At 41.2% G+C, this 20,565-nt stretch overlaps 1 protein-coding gene across 4 annotated transcripts in view; it reads right to left on the bottom strand.

The window, feature by feature from the left end:
- The window catches only part of LOC126868092 (large neutral amino acids transporter small subunit 2), a 25,309-nt gene extending 6,140 nt beyond the window's left edge, over positions 1-19,169 (bottom strand). Inside the window, exons 1-5 of one of the 4 annotated variants that reach the window (XM_050623305.1) lie at positions 18,932-19,162; positions 16,302-16,816; positions 9,315-9,533; positions 5,733-6,003; positions 2,252-2,375 (exon numbers count right to left, since the gene is read on the bottom strand). In XM_050623305.1, the coding sequence (XP_050479262.1) occupies positions 2,252-2,375; positions 5,733-6,003; positions 9,315-9,533; positions 16,302-16,566 (879 nt within the window). In that variant the 5' untranslated portion in view covers positions 16,567-16,816; positions 18,932-19,162. Of the gene's footprint in view, positions 1-2,251; positions 2,376-5,732; positions 6,004-9,314; positions 9,534-16,301 lie in introns of all 4 variants that reach the window. The other 3 variants (XM_050623304.1, XM_050623303.1, XM_050623302.1) reach the window with 3 other exon arrangements.
- Between the last annotated feature and the right edge of the window lie 1,396 nt (positions 19,170-20,565).

Consider the following 20,565-nt stretch of genomic DNA (forward strand, 5'->3'; position numbering starts at 1 on the left):
AACGCGTCAGCGAGAGGCGTAAATTCTCGCTACGATTCGGTTAATCGACGCCGCGAAATAGTCGTTCCCCTGTTTCGGTTAAGATAAAACAGAGGTGGTTAAATGAATATGACACAGTATAGTAAGTGTTATATATCACAGTTTATTCTAACAACTTGTAACGAAGACAGTTACAGTGACTGATCTACGGGTGTGTATATCCGATCGAAGGATGTTGACTGTTCGACGGATGTAAAATCAGTAGTGTCTTGGGAGACTATGCTGTGTCGGAGGAAAGCTAAGGATGGGTGTGTCTAGCGCACGGGGCCATCGGATTTGTTGGTGACGATTTTGGCTAAGAGAGCGAGGGAAATAGTCTTCGTTGTTAATTGGTTGAACGAAGGGTGTTAACCGCCCTCGAGAGAAAGTGGTTAGCGGGAGGAAAGTTGCATCATACGTGAGAAAAACTAACTCTCCCTTGTCAAGCCGTAGTAGACAAAGGTCTTTAGAAATGCTTCGGAAACAGACGTTTGTTCGGTTTGAAGGACCTCGACTAGGAAATTCCTGAGATTTATGGAAGGTACTTGAGACTATCGAGGGTACGCAGTGAGTATCCGAAGACATCTGGTTGCCATCTCGCCCGCGGTGTGTGGCCTGGGCTAGATAGAGTGTTACGCGACGTAACAATCGAGAAATACGAAAGATCGAAGGATAGAAAAGTATATATTCGCATATCCTCGGTGTAGTTTGATAATTCATAGCGCGTATTAATCGATATCGTATTGACGCTGTTGTTACGTCGTGCGACGTTCTTCCTAGACCAGGCCACACACCGCTGACAGGATGGCAACCAGATGTCCGCACACCTTCACTGCGTACCTTCGATAGTCTTAAGAGCCGATCATAAATCTTAGGAATTTCTAAGGTCCTTCAGACCGAACCAAACATCTGCACCGAGTCGCTGTCCAAAGGTTATCGTTTATTACGGAAAGATAGGAGAAGTTCGTTTTTCTCGTGTACGATGTTTCACACTAACGACTTTCTCTCGGGGGCGGTTAACACCCTTCCTCCACCCTTCCACACCGATCCAGAAAATTAACCAATTACCAGAGAAGTCCTTCCTCCCTCGCTCTCTCAACAAGAACTTGGTCTTAACAAATCGGCTCTTCTCGCATCGTTAGACCCATCCATCGCGAGTGTCCTCCGCTGCATCATCGTTCCAGAAAGTCAGTCTTTATACATTTTTTGAACCTTCGACATCTAAGCGTGCGTCGCGTACAACACCTTGTTACTCTAGCTATCGATCGAATTTAATTGTCGAATTTCTAGTCAAGAAGTTGTTGGAATAAACGTCAATTGTATCCGTTAATTCAGCGGTAAAGTCAATTCAATCACCCCTGTTATCGCATCAGAAATCAGGAATTATCCAATCGTAACGGGAATTTACGACTGCCGTTGACGTGCTTTCTCGCGATCGCGTCTCCCCGCGAATGGTCGAAACAGCTGTATTAACGCGAGCGTCCGTTGACTCGACAGCCAAATAATCGCTAGCGAAGAAACAAGAACGCTGCGTAACGCCGTGGCGTGAAAATGTCCGCGAAAGATCGGATCGGATACGACGCAGCAAAATTAGATACGCGTTACTATCGATGGATGATGATTTTAGCCGTTATACGTGCATCTATTTTCTGGAAAGTAATACGCAAATTTATCGGGAACAAGAACTAAGCAGAGTTAAAAAGGAGAATTTCCGGATATATTGCGCGTAGGAGCGAGCATAAACGGCGATGCGAGAGAAGAGGACGTAGAAACGGAGGCGGATAGAAAAGCAAAGAGTTACGCGCTATTCCACGTAGTCACCGAAAAGAGAGTCGCAGGTTTTTTCTTTTTTTTTAAACCGTGTCACACGGAAGTCGTAGGAAAGAAAAATTCGTGCAAAGACAGGACCAAACGTATCTCGAATTACGTCGAACGCGATAAAATTTGGCGCGTAACGTGACAACGTTTGGAGAACAAAATGTTTAATCGGTATTGGTAAGATAAGCGGATCTTTCTCGTTTCCATGATAATATATATATTTTGTTGTTGTTGTTGTTGTTGTTGTTGTAAGATTGTCTGTAATTCTAACGTACTACGTCTCCTTTACAACGGTAGCAGAATAGGTGTGTCTTTACCGTCGATAATCGATAGGAAGAAAATTTTCCCAATGTCCGAGAAACGTTCGGTTCTGAAAAAACCAAATTAAACGAATTCAAAGTAAAGATAAACTTACGACAGCGACAGCATTCGATGCCAGAATTTCATCTTGCGTTAACACCACGAAATAAGCGATGTTCGCCAGGACATAAATCACAGTCACCAACGGCAATGATATGCAAATCGCTCTTGGAAGATTTCTGCAAAAATGATAATTATACATATATATATATATCTCTTTTTTTTACATCACGTTATCGAGATAACTTTCCCGATTCGCTTATCAACGTTCCCTCCACTTGTATTACGTATTCGTTTCGTACTAGGAAAATTACGCGCTTGAAAATTTCGGTCGAGAAACCGTTGGTAAATTTTCTATGAAATTGACATTTCGGCAAGTAACTTTTGTCATCGTCGTAAAAGATTTTTCTATCTAAAAAATCAAGTCCTACTGTTAATTTTGTAGAAAGAATTACGTTCTTGTCGTTAGAAATACAGTCATCGATACAGTTTAAACGTCATTTTTAACGATATTTGAATATTTATTTGGATTTTAATACTCGCTTTCTGCCGTTCGTTATCAACGAAAACAGGCGTGTATTTTCTTCAAACTGTCGCCTCTATCGATGATAAACGCGACAACAAAGACTCGTATAAATATCGACGAACAAAGAGCGCGAAACACGAAAATCTCGTTCATGTTTTAAATATAAACTACGTAAATATCGCTGGCACACACGATGCGTCACTTTTACTCCGTAATTCTACAAATATCTTTGTTCGCGATGTTATCGAGAAGTTCGTTCCACTTTCGTACTCGTTGTTAGTTGCTCGGATCGAACAAACGCTGCTCGACGCTTACCGCTTCCGTTCGACAGGATGTATCGTTAAATTGCGAATAAATCGAGTAACGATCGTTTCGTTCCCTTCGATATAATCGTTGTAGTTACAGCCGATTTACCACGACTCGAGCAAATCGATTCTCCGAACATGTTTCTTCGTCTTGGAATTTTTCGTCGTACAGCTATAGGTTAGATCGAGAAGAGCGTTTAAAGCCGTCTAATAAAACGAATAAACAGACGTCTAACGCTGATAACCATATATATATATATATATATATATATATATATATATATATATATATATATATTATATATATATATAGATGATAGCGATGGGAACTTTGCGCGCAACGTGGATATATCATGTACGCAGGATGTTCCCCTGCAGTACTTTAAGCGACTGTCAAAGGAAAACATTGGTGCAGAACGTGCACCAATTGACGATACGTCTCGAGGTGGTTGAAATCCGCGAGATCGCTTCGAAGACGCGAACGCGACGAGATACGGAGCTTCGATATCGAACGATGTCCGTTTATCGCTTTAACGCGTATACACGTTCGGATGGTACTCCTCCCGGCAAGTTGTTCGAGGATCGATCTGTCAGGGTGTAAATATCGTGCGTAACGGGTACGATCCCGCATCCTCGCGAACGATTCTCGCGTACGACGATCCGGATCTGGCTTGTACAACGGATCGGTGTCATCCGACGAGCGGACCGCAGTTCGGCGGAGTTTCCCAGTTTCGGAACGTGTCCGAGATTTGGCTTACTCGCGGGAATCGTTCGACTCGCGACCGACGAATCGGCAAATTTCTGCCAGCGAGACCACCAGGGGAACATCCTCTACGAAACGTAAAACGTTTCTCATGCCGATAGGAACGATCGTCCGCTGCGGAATAATCGCTGGACATACATAAAAGATACATACTCGTCGAATCGATAACCTCCTCCTTTTCGAAGTCGGTTAAAAAGACAAGAGCTGTCCTCTCTCCATGTGCCGCGCGCAGCTTCAACTTCGTATATCGTTTCGTTGTGCGCTAGAGGTGAGACGTGTCTTTCAGTGATAAGATTCGGTTAAACATATTTCTTATTAGAGACAGGTGATACGGATAAGGGAGAAGGAGAGCGATCGGATACGGAGAGTTGGCGAAAAGGCTTGGAGTTTCGCGGCAACCGATAGATCGTTTACGGACCGAGCTTACGGAGAGAAAACTCTGGAAACGGACGACGCGCGATAATATATTTGCCATCTTAAAGACATCTTTGATCGTTCCTGATTCGAGACCTCGACCTTGCCAGCCTTTGCTCGTCGATTTGGCCTGTCGTTTTTCGTCCGAACGATCATTCGTTAGCGTTCCTACGTAGATGGAAAGTTCAGCCGTTTGGGCGAAACGCTCGTACACGTTGGCAAGCGGAGCAAGCGGGACGGCGTTTACAAGCAAGCTTTTTTATCGTTAGGCGCGTTTTTTTTTTTATCGAAGCTGTAGGACTATTGCTGGCGTCGTTAGCCGCAGCTACAGCCATTTTTGCAACGAATCTAGCGTCGATTTCTATCTCGCCTCCTAGGAGATATTTCCTAAAATCTTCAACGGAAAGTCGAAGTTTCGGTGCATCTCGTAGAACCTGAAATATGCCTTTCGACCTAAAATTTCGCTCGTACTTTTGTCTAAGACGGAGGACGATTCGTGGATCGGCACGGCGAGTAGGTGGACATGGTCGGTTTCCAGTAAAGCCGGTTTTCTACGTATACTTTTAGCGGCTCGTTCTACGAGACGCGTGGCTTACTTTGGCCGCATCGGTCAAAAACAGTCACTCGCGCAAATATCTGCTAAATTTTACGATATTATCAGACCGGCAATATCTTTTAACGATCGTTTCTTTCGATTAGTCATGTCGCGTTCCCTCTGTTTCAACGAATACGTACTTTAGAACGTACTTTCTTCCGTATCGAGTTTATTTAAGAGGATAAACAAATCGTTTCGTTCGCTCGATAAACAAAGATTCTAGTAGCTAAAATCGCTGCTTCTTGAACCATTCGTACTCGTAATCTCGAGGACGAGCCGAATAAAGTATAATACGTGGCACGATCGAACCAACTTATCTTTAACCGGTGTTTCGTTAAATCGGTCGTGATCGTACGAAGAGTCTCGTTCGAACAAACTTTACCAATTACCGAATATTACCAATTTTGGCACAACCCGAAGTTACGAAGCGGAAGCTGCGCCAAAATGCCCGCGAAAGAAAAGGGAACGAATCTTGTTTCTTCGTTGGTTTATTAACTGCGAGACGTTGCGAGACTTCCGACGGAGAGAAAGCGAGAAAGGAACGTGCTACGCTCGTGATCCAGGCTCTTCGCACGATTACGAACGTGGCTTACGAGTCGGTTCGTTCGATCCCTCGATTGTTATTTCGAGCGAATAAGTTTTTCCTTCGTCTTTATGGGAAACCGAAGAACGGTTGTTCGGGGAAGATGAAACATCGATGATCGAACATTTCAGAAACCAACGGGGTTTCGTGTACCACGCGTATAAATTATATCAAGGTAATTGCAAATAGTAATCGTAAATTTTGACGTAAATATTTTTCTTCCGCTACTTTTCGACGTATGGAGTTCGATCGCAAAAAAAAAAAAAAAAAAAAAAAAATGGAGCGAGGCTCGCAAACTACTTTGTTAATTAACACGCGTCAAAGTTCGGCTAGAAACAACGATACGTTACCTATAAGGATCCTTTAGCTCCTCGGTTACGTAATTCAGATAATTCCATCCGGAATAAGAGAACAGGCCTGAATAAACGGCTAGAGCAACGTAGCCAGGCTGGGTATTGGTTCCATCCATGGGATGGCGAAAATTTTCCGTGTGACCCATGCAGAGCCACCAAAATCCAGCAACCATGATGATCACCAGGGCGAAAATCTTCGTTCCGGTGAAGATATCCTGCACTCTGGTCGCCCATTTCACGTTGTAACAGTTGATGGCTGTTAACAAGCCTGCAACCATATCGATCGGATAATATCGTTTATTTGGAATTGAAAGGAAAAATACGATTTTTCCCATCTGTTTGTTTACGTTCATCGGCCATTCGTCTACGTACTACGTACTATTTTCGTACTACGATACAAATTCGCGAGTACGTGCGCGAGACTGCAGCAACGATCACGAGGCGATGTTTCTAGTTTCGGATTACAGCGATAAAATATAAAGCTCGACGCGAAGCGTAATTACGTTGTTATTTGTTACGCAAACCCGTGGATTTGAAAGGCTAATTCGAAACCAGTCCGTATCGTAAATGGTAATCGTTTTTAATACGCAGCTGTGCACACGGGGCTGTAATACGAAGGATCAGCCTTCGTTAACACATTACATATGTATAAACAGAAGATAAGAGTCAGGTTGAGTTAGCTTCATAAATTCGGCGAACGATACCGACGCGTGTCGTATGCACGCTACGGATGCACGCGGAAATCGCTGTAGCAGTACCACCGATAGTTACTCGCAAATATCTCGGCAACTAAGGTCGAGCTGTGGTAACGCGTAAAAGTAAAAGTCGCTCGAAATCTAAGCTACCGTCAGCTTTCTAAATAACAACATATATATTTCTCGAACGTTTATCGTTCGAAACATACGCGTTAATATCGTTAGAAATCGTTCATCCACGTTTCTAAACGTTACGATCGTTCTAAAAACCCGTTGGCCAACTTTTCGTCGAATCGACGAGCGATTTTCTTCTTCCTCCTTTCCTCTCGCCGATTACCTTCTCCCAGCAATTTCTAGAAAATTTATTATACGTACTCGAAACGAGACGAAACAAAAGTGCGACATTTTCGAAAACTCGGTATTAAGAATTTTTGACGACACGCGGTAGATCTCGCGGCATACGCGTTAGCGAATAAAGGTCGCCGACGAGTATGTATAAGTAATTAATGCCCGTAACATTAATATTCGTGGAAACGAAATCACATACACACAGGCGAACGTTTGCACGAAGCGCGTTAGAACTGTTACTCGAAAGTACGCGAATATTTCAAGTTATCTCATTGCGCGCTTCTGCTTCGAGATAAACTTTTATCGTCCTTGTAATAACGATTTCTATACGAATTTGCCGCTAACGGACAGCGAATAAGCGAAAATTTATCTGCGAACGATGAAAAGATATTCCGTCGGATAAAAGTTTGATGTATATCGTTAGACCGCGGATGTTCGCGCAAACGTGTATCTTTCCGACGTGCATAGAATGCGAACGGACAAACGAAACTTGAATAGATTAAATTTATTAAGCGATCAGAGACAGAGACAGAGACAGAGAGATTACGAAAATGCGTTTTTTATTTCGCAGATTTCGCATAATGCACGTGTTTGTTGCATATCTATGTTTAAGAACATGTGCAAAAACGTATTGCGTATCATTTACGCTTATATATCGTGTCGTATATTTATCCTAATCGTTTAAAACGCTAATAACGATAATATATAATCAATGTCAAGTACAGGCTACATCGAGTTGTTCCGAATTAGAGCGGCGATCGATTAAATTAATCTTAATTTCCGTTTATCTGACAATTACCATACACGTAGGGATAATCGCCAAACTATTGTTAAGTATCTATTACCAAATAATTTTATCGTGGATAATGCTTCGTACGTATCGTAAATCGATATCAAACATACAGATATTTTACGTATTTTATATGCATGAATATTCGTAATCTGCAACCGCGTCGTTATTTATCGAACTTGAAGAGAGCGTCGCTACCTTTTCCTAAGCTATTATTTCGGCACTCGATTTCTACCATCTTTCGCCTCTATTTACCTTAAATGTGGATCGTCGATCGCATTATATCAAAGCGAAAACACCGTGAAAAGCAAGTGGACGCTGAAAATCGTTCACCTTATAAACGTTAAACGTTACAAAGAACGTTATATCGATGTTCTTGGTATCTCGACGCGTGATATTTGTGATTACAAGTAACGTTGTTACTCGCAACATGCCTAGGATCCGGTCGTTTCTTTTCGCGCTACGTTACGTCTCGATCTCGGAGAGCGAGAAACCTTGGGTTACGATACACCGTATGCACAGGATACAGTAACGCGTACATTTACCATCACGATCGTATATCGCGCATCGTCTTCGAGCTGCCGTTGGAACAAGTATAATTATAGGCGAGATAGGCGAGAACACGGAGCGATTTGTTCGTCGCCGTGGAACTTTAAATTTGACGTCGCAACAAGAAGATCGCTGTTCTCTATACGATAAAGAGGAACGAGCCTCGCGTTTTCGCCCGACGATTTCGCGACCTTGCGCGCCACTTTCTTCTCTGCAGATATTCGTATTCTTTTTCGTTCTCTTAAATAACTACGGGTAGTTACGATTCGAATTTTTCTTCTTCTTTGGTTTAAAGTCGCGTTCGACCGTCAAAGTCGACCGTCGGAGAATTGAAAAACGATCTTTTAACACGCCGTCGAAAGTACGATCCCGAACAACTCTCTTCTTATACGCGATACGTGGCCGATGGCACAATGAACGATACAGTTGGCGGAGACGTCGGCGCAGATGCGAAATTTCTAAACGTTATCGTTCGATAACGACCTTCTTCTCGAAAGATGGGCGAACAAACGCCGTTTGGTTTTTGTAAAAATTCGCCAAATTCGTTGGACGGTGGCAACTTGGCCCAAGCGTACGCGCGCGTCGGTGTTACGTACGGTAGCGAAACGACCCGTGCCAAACCTATCTTATCTAAACTTATCTCTGATTTATAGCATATATAAAGGAGAGTTGCGCCAACTTGGCTATTCCGCGCGATCCTTCGGACGATAGAGGCCCGTGCGCGTACCTGTACACGCGACGCTGTAAGAGATCTGAGAATCCGTTATTAGCCGAGTTTCTTCGATTCGGCTGTCGCGAGGCGACGGGCAACGTTCGCCTAAAATAACGACAAATCGTCGAACGACGAACGTACGTAGTTGCGAACGAGATTATCGTAGAAGCTGTTTATTCGCATCCGTGTAATACGACGCAAAGATAAAGAGATCGATCGGGGTTGACGGACAAGAAAACAGGTCGCCGAGCAACGAACGCGCGACGGTTACGCTTCTGTCATCACACGGACGCGTACGCATGAGCGGCGATCGATGTACCGGTACCGGCAGTTTTTTTTGCCAATATTAGGACCGAAATTACGACCGGCCTACGGCTACACGCGTAGAAACAATTTATTTGGAATCGCGCGGCCGATAACGTTCGAGAGTTTAGCGAACTCGCGATCCGAAGAGGTCGATGTCGTAATTTCAAGGGTGTTCTTACATGTGATAACGGCAGCGAGTAGTCGCACGGCCGCGTACGGAGGAACGCAACCGTGCCAAACTGGTTGCAAGATGTATTGTGCGAACGTTAGGGCTGTGATCGCGTTTCCAGTTGGGACCAGCACGAACAATGCCACGTAGAGGTAGAGGAACGCCGGTAGGGGTCCAAAAGCGTCGTTGATGTAAGCGTAGTCGCCTCCGGACTTCGGGATCATGGTACCTGTATTGAAAAAAAATTCAAGTATTTTTATTTCGACGGAGCAACGTTGTCGATACGAGGCTGGTAAGAAAGAAGGCGATCGTCCATCGTTTTTATCGAGATCGTTCGCCGTGACATTCGTAAAAAAGACGCTACCGCGAATTTCGCGCTAGCGTCGTTTGCCAGCTCCGCTTTGCTACCTCCTCGTTCAACCACCGACTTTCTTCCCAAAGATCGGTACGTTCGATATCTCGAAAGCTAATCGACATCGATCCTACCCTACGAAAGGTCAACGAATTCGCCTTCGGAAGCGCCATCGAACGATATTATCAAACACCGGTTGCAAGCCGCAGAGATCTCGTGCGCTTATACCGTATTGTATTTATCTATGCACGCTACGACTCTGATAACTTTGATAACGCGCGTGCACGACGTCGCGGCTGGCAAGCGACTAGAATACGCGTAACGCGTAAAAATACGATATATCGAGTACTTCGAATGGAATACGGGTTGCAATTTTGGTAAATGACGTTGACCTCGACACACGACCTCGAACATAAGTTTCGCGTTCCAACGAAAGATTTCGGTGTTTACCGGCGAGGTTCGAGTACTATGGAGTTCGATCGTACTGTAATTGAGACGAATCGCGTCAAATCGAGACTAACAACGTGCAAAGCGTTCGAGCGATCGCAAACAGTGGCGGAGAGCGGTTAGAGAGATCGTAAGCGTTCGATAGCGGATAATCGCGTTTAACGCGTCGAAACTCGTGGGCGATCGAACGAGTCGCAAGTACCTATCGCGTTATTCGCGAGATACGTAGAGACGTTCGCCGCTCCTTACGTTCCAAGATTTAAACGCGATAGAGAACGTCGGTGAGACGGTTTAGATCCGAAACTTTGAAACTACGTCCTATTAATACCGGTTTAACTATCCACGTGTCGCTTGCAACAACGTAAAACTAAATCTCTCTTTGCACGACTAGATGTACGGTAATTGGATCGAGTTTTTTATCGATGCCGATTTTGTTTAAACGTTCCAAACACTCTCAACGAGCGCAATATCCAACGTCATCGAAATAAATCTCTGTTCAAATAAATAATCGGTCAAATAAAATTTCTCTTATTTTAGTCGATATAGATAGGAGGATTTGAAAATACGCAAACTTTCGTCCGTGGTACGCGGAATTTCTACTCGAAAATTCTCACGCGTAAATCTAAGTAGCACGTTTCATCGCGTAATTTTTATTTCGATTTTGGCGTCCTTGATCTTCGTCTCGCTGGATCGAAAAGACGGACCATCGAGGCGACCGATCCTTTCGATCGAACGTATCGAATCCGACCAATTATAGGTGGATGAATATCGTTTTCGAAGAAAGCTGTAAACGTTGAAAATTTGATGGAAAATTCGGCCGTTTCGTCTGCAACGACGCGATAACACGCTGTATCTACGATAGGAAGAAGAAGAGTTTCGAAGAGACTCGATGAAATCGGCTGAATCGCTCGCATCGGTAATTCGATTAAGTATCGTTGACCCTTTTCTCGGAGTCACGGATCGGGTTACGTTGGTCGCGTGCCACGACCACATTTTAATTACATCGTTTAAGAACGAGAAACGAATCGTGCGTTCTCCAACGCGAAGAAAACTCTGCCCCTCTCTCGCGTTATACTTTGGATATTATTCTATGTATCTTTACACATCGTATCCATTCCGCGCAATTTTATCTAAAAGATGGATTTTACGATTCGGTAGGTTGTCGGATTTTACATCCATCGTGTGTCTATCTTTTCGTTTGATTTTGCGATAAAAAATGTGTGTCGCTGTATCGATATAGTACACGCGGTACCATAACGGTAACGCGAACGATTATCGATAGAAAAGTCTGGCGTATTTTTGGATAATTTTATCAAAATCGATCCGCTTTTTATAGATGCGGTCGCATCCGCGCGCAGATAAATAAAATGTTGGTTAATCCTTCGTATTCGAGTACGACGTTCGTCCGATCGAACGTTAACGTATTACCAAAACCATTCGTTGCCAAGGAAACGTGGTACATTTTCGACGCGAGATCGCCACAATATTCAAACGTTTTCGCAGTATCTACGAACGTAACGTGACCACCGTGCCACATTATTTTCGCTATGTTCGTTTCGGTTATACGCGTATTTGCACGTATTCTGCTATAGCGAATACTCCTTTTGCGAACGTTTGTACGCGTCTCGTGGACGCGAGCTGCGAACAGAGTGGCCCAACTTACGGCAGGGCACAGAGGCTCCGAACGGAGGCGAACGACGAATCGTCTTCTCGACTCGGCAAGACGAAATTATCACTAGCGATAAGACCAACTTCGATACGTACTGGTAAATCCGAATCCAACTCCAAGGCTCGTCTCGCCGAGTTTCAATACTACTCGTTAAGCGGAGGAGCTTGTTACAAATTTACCAAGAAGGTCGTTCGAATTTTAATCTTTCGTCGATAAAGTTACTTTTCGTATCGTAAATGTTACTTTTGATCGTTGCTTCCCCTTTGATTCGTATACGCGTACGTATGTATATGTATGTACGATTAGTAGCGGTATAGTTCGTTTCCGTGACATTTTGTATCATTCGAACAACGTAGGAATATCGTGGTCCAAGAATTTTCATCGCTTCAACGATAGGACGTTGTCCTTTTGTCATTTAAATACAATAAATCTCCGTTTCAGCGGTGCCGAAATATCGTCATTTCAAAATTCGTTTCGTCTTATCTACTTTGTAAAAAGACGTTACTCTTAGTTACGCGTCAACGCTGGAAGCATCGACGAAAAATTAAAAAGTAAAATGTAAAATGTAAAACGATCGATGCTACACGGAATTGTAAAGTATTTACCGACGAATCTCTAGCTTCTTGGAAATTCGTCTAGATTTGAAAAAAATAATTCGTACGATCTGTTAACCTTTGCTTGCGAGTCGTCGAGAGCATCGTTTTCCGACCATCGTGCAACACGTGTAGTCGAGCGTCGTTACCAGTTTCCAAGCGTCCTATCAATTGCGGTCGTTCTAATTGTGCTTTTAGTTCGTCGTTCTAGAGTCTGCACTCCGAAGCGTCTCAACGCTGAAAGTGTATTAGATGAATAGAAACGTCTATTTCCAAGTTAAGAAAACGGAAAAGAAAGGAAAGTAGGACTCGCTGCCTTATCGCGGGGCTGGTAAATCGTAAATTTAAATTACTTGCTAAAACACGCGAGGGAAACGCGTGTTTTGCCATTTAAAAATTACTGTATTCGGATATCGCCGTATACGAGTTGTCGAAAAGTCGCATCGACCGACTTGGTAAATTGGAACGTTTACGTTGAAAGTTACCTCGACGGTTGACGGTCGCGTCCGATAGCACAGAGATACGTACAAAGAGCGAGAGCGAGAGCGAGAGAGCGCGCGAGCATAGTCGTACGTTACCTCACCGTGTAAGCAGACGCGCCGTGGAAATAAAAAGAAAACGTCGCACGCGGGCGTCTTCTGCTTCTATCCTTGTCTAATCAGGCGTATACATCGCCGCTGTTCGTTGATCGGTGTTTCGTACGCTCGCGTATTTATCGTAGGATCGTACGCGCGTTATTAGACAAAGACCCAAGAGGTATCTATGCAGCGCTCGCTTTCTATCCCTACGTCGCTTTTTCGACTCGCTCGCGCACTCTGTCTTCGCGTTTCTATGCTCGATAGCTGCACCTCCACGTCGTCCTTGTCACGTTCTTGGCACGCGAGTGCTTTATCGACGTCTACCGACTTTTGTCGCCCGACTACGTGCATTGTACACCGCGGACAATCAGTTTACTTTTCAAGATGTCGCAAAAGGAAAACGCCGATACGGTGAAAGCTAATCGGAGCTTAATTCGTGGTCTACGCTCGTACAAAAATAGCTTTCCTAATCGCGTTTGTCCGCCTCGTTCGGCGTGTACAAGACCGATAAAAGCGAGTTTCTTCAAAACGGATTTTTTCAAACGAAACCTTTCCGCTTACTCGCATCTGCCTGTCAACGTTTACGAAACATCGCGAATCCTCGAAAGGCTTTTCTCTGGTAATCGTTTTGCCCGAAGGAACCGTTGGAACGTTTACCGTCGAGTACCTCTACGGATATTTCTTTCAACGAGGGCCATATTATTACTCCACACCTTTGTTAGACCCGTTGATCGCGACTACGTTCGGCGACTGATCGTCGCCTCGCGTCCAAGCTCGTTGTCACAAATCTCAAATAAATACAATTGGGTAGAGAATGACGGCAAATTGTTTGCAGCTGTAGACTTTAATTACAATTTTATGGATTTTCCCAAAGTTCCAGAGGGGAGACTCCGGTGTCCTCTCATCTCCGACGTATGTGTGTGCGTGTGAGTGTGTTATAACTGCAGGCACATGGACGAGTTCCAACGAGCTGATCACACAAACCGTAAAACTGTTTTATAACGATGAGACGGCGAGACTGAACAAGACTAGAGAGGGAAGGATTCGCGGAGGATTCGAGGAGAACGAGGATGTAGAAGGCGATAGAACACCTGGCTGAGGGCTGCAGACGCCGGAGTGCGAGGACGAGCATGGAGGTGTTTCTGGACGACGCAGGAACTGGCCTAGAGCAAATGAAAAGAATTTCGAGGAACAAAGAGGAAAGAAGGGTAGGCGCAGAGGCGAAGGGCCGACGAGAGGAGGAAGGAGGACACTGGCAGAGGTTCGGGGGACAGGAGGAGGGAACGGCACCAAAGAGAGGGGTAATAACAGCAGAATAAAGTAGGTTTAGCCGTAATTGGAAGGAAAAACAGCTACCACAATCTTATCTGGAGTAAACAAGAATTATGTACGTACGAAATATTAATCTAATGCATATTCGTTATAAAAATATTGTTCGTTTTGTTTGACATTACCATGCGTTTATTCGAGCAACGCAAGAACATTCGCATCTTCTTCCGTAAAATAAGAATACGATTGATTTAGAAAATAAAACGATTATTTCGGTTTTTCATCTTTACAATGTCGGATTGTTTCTTTACGTTTAAAGATGAATTCGAAAGACGAAGCGTTACATGAAAAACATATCCGATTTTCTTTACATTTCTTCTTAGCTATACACCGTGGCTTATCCCACCTTCCCCTACGTACTTTCGTACGACTTCCAGAATTTGATACCGAGAACGAAACGTGTAGAGAAAACGCGTAGAAAATAAAACATTATTTTGCTACTTCGCTTTTTCCATGTGATACCGAGAACAATTACGTTAAAAGCTTTCGACTTTGATTTTTCTCATCGCCGTTACATCGAACCCTATGACTTTCAAAACGTTACGATTATTATGCTACTTACGCGTAGACAATTGCGTCTGATACCTTTATAAATAAACGATGAAAACAAAAAGAAACTAAAACTATGCGAATAATGCGGTCTTCGCTAACTTGCGTTACAACGTCGTCGTGCAAATATTTCGCAAATGTACTGCGTGTATAATTCAAGTATATACGCGTGATAATCAGGGGAGAGCCGTGCAATACCGATCAAAGTTAGTTCTGGCTCCTTTCTTCCACAAAGATTAGCTCCTTTATTCGAATAAACGAATGACAGATTTCTACAGCCGATATTTTCTTTCTCACGTAAGCAAATGAATGTTTTCTATTAACTACATTATATCTAGCCTATTAAGCGTAATTAGTCCCAATGGTAACGATCATGATTAACAATAAATCAACGACGAAAGTAAAAAATTGATCGTAAACGAATAAAAATTTCGATTCTTAAATCGATTTATTTTTAAATTATGCTTATAAAGTAAAGAACAAATTGATAAGCAAAAAGAGTCTCATCGCGTCTGGACCGTTAGTTGCTGAGATAACGCTCAGTTTGTATGCGCAGGATCAATTCTTTGTGCGGTAAATGACGCTACTCTCCGGTCGAGACAGCGCGCCCCAACCGCGCTCGGGCCACTAGCTCGCCGGCATACTTCGACTTTATTAATCTATTATTGGCTCGTTTCTTGTTCAATTTATACAGAAAACGACACAAACAAACACATTTAAAATCGTAGCAATCGAATTATGGCTAATAACGAAAATAATTTAGAGTTCTATTTGCTGTAAATCGAGCCACCAATCAAATACCCTTTTCGGCTTGAAAAATAAAAATAACATAAGAACGAAAATAATTTGATCGCTTTGTGCTTAAATTTTTAAATCGATTTGAAACCTTAAAAATAGACCGCAAGTGTCTTAGAGCAACTGTTACTTTCTAAGCCAATTGACTGGGGCAAAAGGTGATGCAAGAGTCGAAAGGTCTGTCCGTAGACGTGTATACTGTCGCGAATAATAAAATCGAAACGTGTAGTAATTAATAAAAAAATGATACGCTATTTCTTTCGTACAATATTCTGAAACAATAGCTACATCTCTATTATATGTTATTTTTCCGTCAAATTGCATATAAATACAATGCATTTTACATTTAATATTTATGTCACATTCTATGTTACGCTGATGTATATAATGCATAAAATACTAATAATACTATATTACCACGATATATACGTGGTCTATTTTAATATTTTAAATTCCTCTTCTAAAAAAACATATGCGTATGTACCTTCGTTAAAAAAGATAAGAAACGAAAATTAACCATACGTGTACCTTTTTTCACCATGTCACCGCTGATTAGCCGTGATTTACGAATAACCCTACATAGATCATACAGACGCAACGTGGACGATCGCGTCAGAATTTTAAATTAAATGTAGCAAATATTTCTCGTCGGTAACATCTGGACTGATACATATTTAGTACTCACCGAGTTCCGCGTAACATAGTGCACCGATCAGAGACAAAACGCCGGAAAAGATCCAAACTATCAAAGCCTGTCCAACGCTGCCGCTATTTTCCAGCACACCCTTCGGCGATACGAAGATTCCGGCGCCAACGATAATGCCGACGATAATCGCCACACCGTCCAGCAAACCGAGTTCTTTTTTCAATTTCACCGCATCGTTTTCATGGTTGATGACTTTCGTGATCGCCAAAACTTGCTTCTCCATTGGCGCGATTTTGTCCGGCATCGTGTGCACCGCTTTCAAAATTACTGTTCGCGAGATACTCGTCCGTCGATAGCCGAAAAATTACTGAACGGTGCGAGCATACCGAGAGACGGCACACGCCTGATGCACGTGTGAAAACGACAAAGAAGAGCGAAGAAATATACGTGCACAGAGCAAAGATACCGGCTCTCTCTCGCCGCGTGGCGTCGTTCACTCAACGGACACACGTGCGCGACTGCAGTCCTTTCTACGGTAGCAACGCTGTCGCCGCCTGCCGGCGATCGTCATTTCCACGATTAATACGCGAGTAACGCGAGTAACGATGGGACCGATGCAAACAAGATGCAATACGCGTTTCTCATATTCTAACAATTCGATTCGAACAAGTGTATGGAAAATCCATGCAAAGTCGCAGACGATAGTTATCGTAACACTTATGATTCAAGCTAAGAAAGTTGTAGCATAACGATCGATATGTTAGTTTGAATGATTTTCATCGTGAATAAACATTATAAATGATTACGATCTGTTTGGTTACCAATGGTAACCATTCAACCATTATCCATGACGGATATGTATTCTTTTTCAGTTACCTACGATCATTACCGACCACGGAACAGTTTACTGGTTACGTACAGGATAAAATTAATTTTTTTAATATCGAATTACCCTTTAATTAGTTATCGTACTCTACAACTAAAAGAGGGAAGAAACGGTGTATACTTTTCCAGCTGTTAGAAATCGAAAGGTCGAAAGACAATTTTCGAGAGTCATGGACGATGGTTACTAGTAACCAGAGAATGTCGGTATCGCGGATAATGGTTGTTCGTAATTTTTTATATGCCGATTTTACCCGGTATGATTGTGCCCCAAGATGTATGAACATAACCTTTTGCTTACGGCCAAGAAAGTTAAAAAAAACCGAGAAGCTAGGAAGTTAAGCTCTTTTGCCCAAAAATTCCGCAGTTTCGATGATGAAATACTCACGTTGCGATCGTGTTCAGCATTTAGCACGGCTTACAGTTAGGTTATTTAGAAAAGCATAAATAAAGTAAATTATCGTTTTGCCAAGTAACAAAGATTTGTATTAGAATACTGAATACATTACCAAAAGCCATTACACAAATCGAAGTTACAAAAAGAATTTGGTAATGTTAGAAAGATAGTTTATTATAGCGTTGTGAAGCATTTCAGTTTCTTTAAATTTGATAAAATTGCGGGGCCTAAATGGAACAAAAGATAGTAACGAAGAAACTATTGAATAACTTCTGAAGTTTTTTTTACAATTAAAATGCCTATTCAGTAGTGTAAATTGACTAGAATCCAATAATGTAAATCGATTAAGAAGAAATTACAAATAAAATATGTGTGGCGTTATCGCGACTTTGGTCCTTAATGGATTAATAGAGCTATTAAATCGATATTGACATTTTCGTATAAGTATCGAAGACGTATCGATTCTTCTTGATGGCTGCGTCTTTGATACAATTCGATACAAGATCGAAACTTGTAAAATGGCCCACCCAGCGATAAATAGATTGCATATATCTATGCAATTATAGGAGATTTTAAAGTGTAAAAATGTCCAGAAGAATATGCATGTAACTAGAATAATCGTGTAAAATTTGAATTTGATAAATATCGATGAGGTATCAGTCCCAACGTTATTCGTAAGTTTTATTTTCACATACCGTTCTTTTTCATTAAAATCACGATCAGCTGACGTTTATTTTACAGAAGCGCGGGAGCATTCGCTCAACGTACATATATATATATAGATATATAGATATGTATGTGTATATGTATGTATGTATGCAGCGCCCCCCCCCCCGTATATTTCTCTCTCTCTCTCTCTTTGTCTCTCTTTTAACCACACTTGTTATACATGAATAGCGATACTCCAATCTTTTGTTTTCGAAATCTGCTCTATAATCTTGTTATAATTTTTAGCTATTACTATTGGAGTTATAAAGTTGAATAGTTGGATAATATAAATATTACTATCTATAGATTTTACTACTGGTATTATAATTTTTAGCTGTATTATTATTAATATTACAAATGTTACTATTTGTAGATATATTACTATTTGCGTTATAATTTTGCTGTAATTTATAGTGGACTTTTCGTAGGCATTATCATTAAATTGGGTAGTTTATGCGATAGAAAATAATTTAGAAATTGAGAATTGATTAGCGTTATAAGTAAGCTGCGAAAAATATAACTATGAAATTGAAACTTGCATAAAAAGTTGTTTATCTATTAAATATCATAAAGGATACAGTACTTTGGATATTTTATACATTTCTGCATATTATGTGCATTCAAATCAAATCGCATCTAATCCAATTGTATCCAATCTATCAAGTACGCAATCTGTACTAACACGTAAAAATATCACCGTTACATTCACATATTGTCATTATATGTCACACTTATATATCGCATTTTATCGACCGACGTTCCACAAAGTTGGCACTTCGTTTTGGCTACATTTGAAACCGCGACAAAGCACATGAATTTCATTTGACACAACCGCACGGTGCGTTAATGCCACCCATACTGTATGCTAATGTAGATATCGTGTCGAAACCCTCGGACGAGACATTGCATTAGCGTCGGCTCTACGTCGAAAGTTAGCTGTAAATATACAAATACACTTTATTTCAACGTAAATAAACCTTCGGACGGATATAAATGACGTACATAATAATTATTCCGAGATATCGTTATCAGAGAAAAAAGAAGTTGGATACATAATTCATATTGGTAATATCGTGGAAATTTACAATAATTTGTGTACACATACACACGCACGCACACACGCACACGCGCCATATACACACACACACACACATATACTTTTTTAAATATCTTTAAAATTACATATACTTTTTTACGGGTTATAAATATCTTATTTAGATCGGATCGATTTTATTAGAATTTGAGATCGAATGATTAGTTCGGTTTGTCTGATGTTTGTAATGGTACACTTTATTGGGAACAAATTTTGTAGGCTACACCAGTGCCCACGTCCGTTGCGGCGCGGCGGTACTGTGTACTTCCTCTCATTTTTCTCTGCCTTAACGAAATATGAAATTCATATTTCGAATCGTTATTCTTTGCTTTTGCTCTGGAATTGAACGGTCAATTTTTTCCAGAAACTTGATTCTTAATTTAAAATTTTGAAACGTTATCCTTAGTTTATGAACATTTTCGTGAATTTCTTAATCGACATATTTTATTACAAATGTACAAATTGTAAGATAAATTGGAAATTAAGAGTTTAGGAATACCGAAATTGGCAATCTTTGTTTATCTTAAAGTTAAGTTTGTATTATATCGTAGTATTTTAGATACTGCTCCTTGTATAATTTCAAGATAGACTTTGAAATACCTCGTCATATTATAAATATTACTTTAGGATGCTGTGATATTGTATGCGATACTTGCGATCCTTCTTTTACGATTAATTACTTTGAGAATACACCATCGATCTATCGTCGACATCTATAACAACAAAATATGTATGTAAAAGATATTAGTCGAAATTGAAAATACGTATATCTTTATCCAGTTATACTAAAAACGTTAAAATACATAAGTCACAAAAGATATAAAAAGATGTTTATCTATATAAATACTGTTAATGTAATACATACGAATATTCGTAGAATTTAATACATTCTCCTATATAGGGATATAATATATATATATTGTATATTTTTTATTTTACAAAGGAGATATAAGGCAGAAAGTTTATAAATATGAACATATAATATATGCATGTGGACATGCAGATAATGATAATACTAGCTCGAATTACTACTGCGTATTGAGAGACGTTATCTCTTGTGTCAATGCTAGTAGAGTGTACATCAGCTGAATTAAATTACAAACGGCAAAACATAGTATGAGATACAATCAGAGCAGCAAACTAAAATTATATCGGCAATTTGAATTTGATAATATTGTAACATAGTATATTATATATTATCATAATTCGATAATCACATAAAT

This window comes from Bombus huntii, chromosome 7 (assembly GCF_024542735.1).
Source record: "Bombus huntii isolate Logan2020A chromosome 7, iyBomHunt1.1, whole genome shotgun sequence".
NCBI lineage: Eukaryota > Metazoa > Arthropoda > Insecta > Hymenoptera > Apidae > Bombus > Bombus huntii.